Source organism: Bos mutus, chromosome 7 (assembly GCF_027580195.1).
Source record: "Bos mutus isolate GX-2022 chromosome 7, NWIPB_WYAK_1.1, whole genome shotgun sequence".
Classification (NCBI taxonomy): Eukaryota; Metazoa; Chordata; class Mammalia; order Artiodactyla; family Bovidae; genus Bos; species Bos mutus.
This window is the reverse complement of record NC_091623.1, coordinates 54004335-54006688: the sequence shown is the minus strand read 5'-3', so window position 1 is coordinate 54006688 and position 2354 is coordinate 54004335. Positions and strand designations below refer to the sequence as shown.

General features: G+C 42.1%; 1 protein-coding gene across 1 annotated transcript; it reads right to left on the bottom strand.

Annotated features, from left to right (window-relative positions):
• Positions 1-918: 918 nt before the first annotated feature.
• On the bottom strand, positions 919-1955 carry LOC102287907 (olfactory receptor 7E178). The gene is given in 2 exon segments (XM_014478609.2): positions 919-1847; positions 1850-1955. Coding segments are annotated over 2 exon segments (1035 nt in total).
• Positions 1956-2354: the final 399 nt, after the last annotated feature.

The following is a 2354-nucleotide window of genomic DNA, read 5'->3' as shown; positions in this document are numbered from 1 at the left end:
AAATTTATTGGATATAAAGGGAAAATGCATTGCTTATTACCACATCAGGGTCTTCATATCTTCCCCCATTGACCTCTGATCTCTTTCGGATCTTCAGCATTTGTCCATGAGGAATGTTAGGACCCAAGGCATAAAGCTCACCTTTGAAAGAGAGACTTGACTTGGATTAGTAGTTGTCAACAGTGGGCGCACACTAGAACCACTTGAGAGCTTTTTAAAATCCTTGTGCTTGGACTACACCCAAGTCCAGTTGAATCAGAAACTCTAGTGGTGAGACCCGGTGGTCAGTATTTTAAACTTCCCAGATGGTTTCAATAGAAGTCAAGGCTGAGGAGCAGTGACTTGCAGCTCACATAACAGCATGTGCAGATTTGAAAATAGAATTTACTCTTGAAAATATATAAAAGCTTGGAAAATTTGTACATTTTTGGTATATTAAAGGGGAATTATTCTTTTGAGGATGCTTGGGCTACTGAAGATAAAAATATAGAATCCCCATAGATATAGTGAGATTCTGTCAAGGAGTGATTTTGATACAAAAAGGATCTTAGAACTCTCCACTGTCATGTTAAAACATGTGTGTGTGTGCATGCTCAGTCTTGTTTGACTCTCTGCAACCCTGTGGACTGTAGCCCACAAGGATCCTCTGTCCATAGGATTTCCCAGGCAAGAATACTGGAGTGGGTTGCCATTTCCTCCTCCAGGGATCTTCTGGACTCATGGATTGAACCTGTGTCTCTTGTGTCTCCTGCATTGGCAGGGGAATAAGCTACAGAGAAGTAATATTCAGGTAGAAAGCAAGGAGAGGCATGAAGGCAATAAGCTATAAAATGATGTCATGAGAGAGGTAGAACTTTTAGATCTCCAGATTTAGTTTTGCTACATTTTCTAGTATATGCTCAAATGGGTTGCCATGTCCTAAGATGAGTTTGTGCTGCTAAGGAACCTCCACAAGGCCCTTTTGATGTCTTTGTTCCTCAGGCTGTAGATGAAGGGGTTCAGCATGGGGGTGACCACAGTGTACACCACCGAGGCTGCTGCATCCTTCCTGGGAGATTGTGAGATGGCTGAGCTGAGGTACACATCCAGGGCTATTACATAAAATAAGCAAACAACTGCCAGGTGAGAACCACAGGTGGCAAAGGCTTTGTACATCCCACCTGATGAGGGGACTCTCAGAATGGAGACAAGAATTTTATAGTAAGAGAAAATGATTCCTGAGATAGAGAGAAAACCAGTCAAGGCACCGATAGTATAGCTGACTATGTTATTGGTGAAAGTATCAGAACAAGCAAGGTCGAGCAGTTGAGAAGGGTCACAGAAGAAACTAGAAATTTCTACATCCTTGAAACAGGTAACTTGTAACACAATCACATCGTGCACCTGGGAGTCCAAAAGACTAACGCAAAAGGACAGCAAAACTAAGGAGCAACAGAGGCGCGGGTTCATGATGACCGTGTAGTGCAGTGGGTGACAGATGGCCACAAACCTGTCATAGGCCATCACGGTAAGAAGCATACAATCCATACACGCAAAAAGGATAAAAATAGACATCTGAGTCAGGCAGCCTCCATAGGAGATGATTCTGCTGTGAGATTGGATGTCCACAATCATTTTGGGAACTGTGGTGGAGATTAAACCGATGTCAACCAAGGATAGGTTGGAGAGGAAGAAGTACATGGGGGTGTGGAGGTGGGGGTCAGAGGTGATGGCTAATATGATGAGCAGGTTCCCCAACACGGTGACCAGGTACATGGACAGGAAGAGGACACAGAGCAAAGGCTGCAGTTCTGCATCATCTGAGAGGCCCAAGAGGAAGAATTCTGAGACGCTTGTTAGATTTCCAGTTCTACGTATCTTGGACACCTTTGGAAAAAGAAAAGAGGGCTGGAAACAAAGGAAATAAGTAAATGGGCATTGAGACTATGTCCATATTTTGGATTCAAGCAATTCATTTCTAAGATTATACACCCCAGTTCCTTCAGCAATATCTCTCAGTGTGATAAATTGTGTTTAGAACTGTTCCCTCATTGGTTTCTGTGTTATTCACCTGTCTATACACTCTTACTTTATAAAACTCCACATAAAAGTGAAAAAGAACAAGAATGTTAGAGGTATTACATCCATGATCTCAGTTAAATACAGCCTACTTCTTTAGAAATAATACAGAATCAGAAATTTCCTTCTTCCTCTAAGAAAATACATAATTCAAATGTAAAGAAATTAGGACATATTTATATATACCTTATTTTATTCATGAGCTTCCCTGGTGGCTCAGATGGTAAAGTGTCTGCCTGCAATGTGGGAGACCTGGGTTTGACCCCTGGATTGGGAAGATCTCTTGGAGAAGGAAA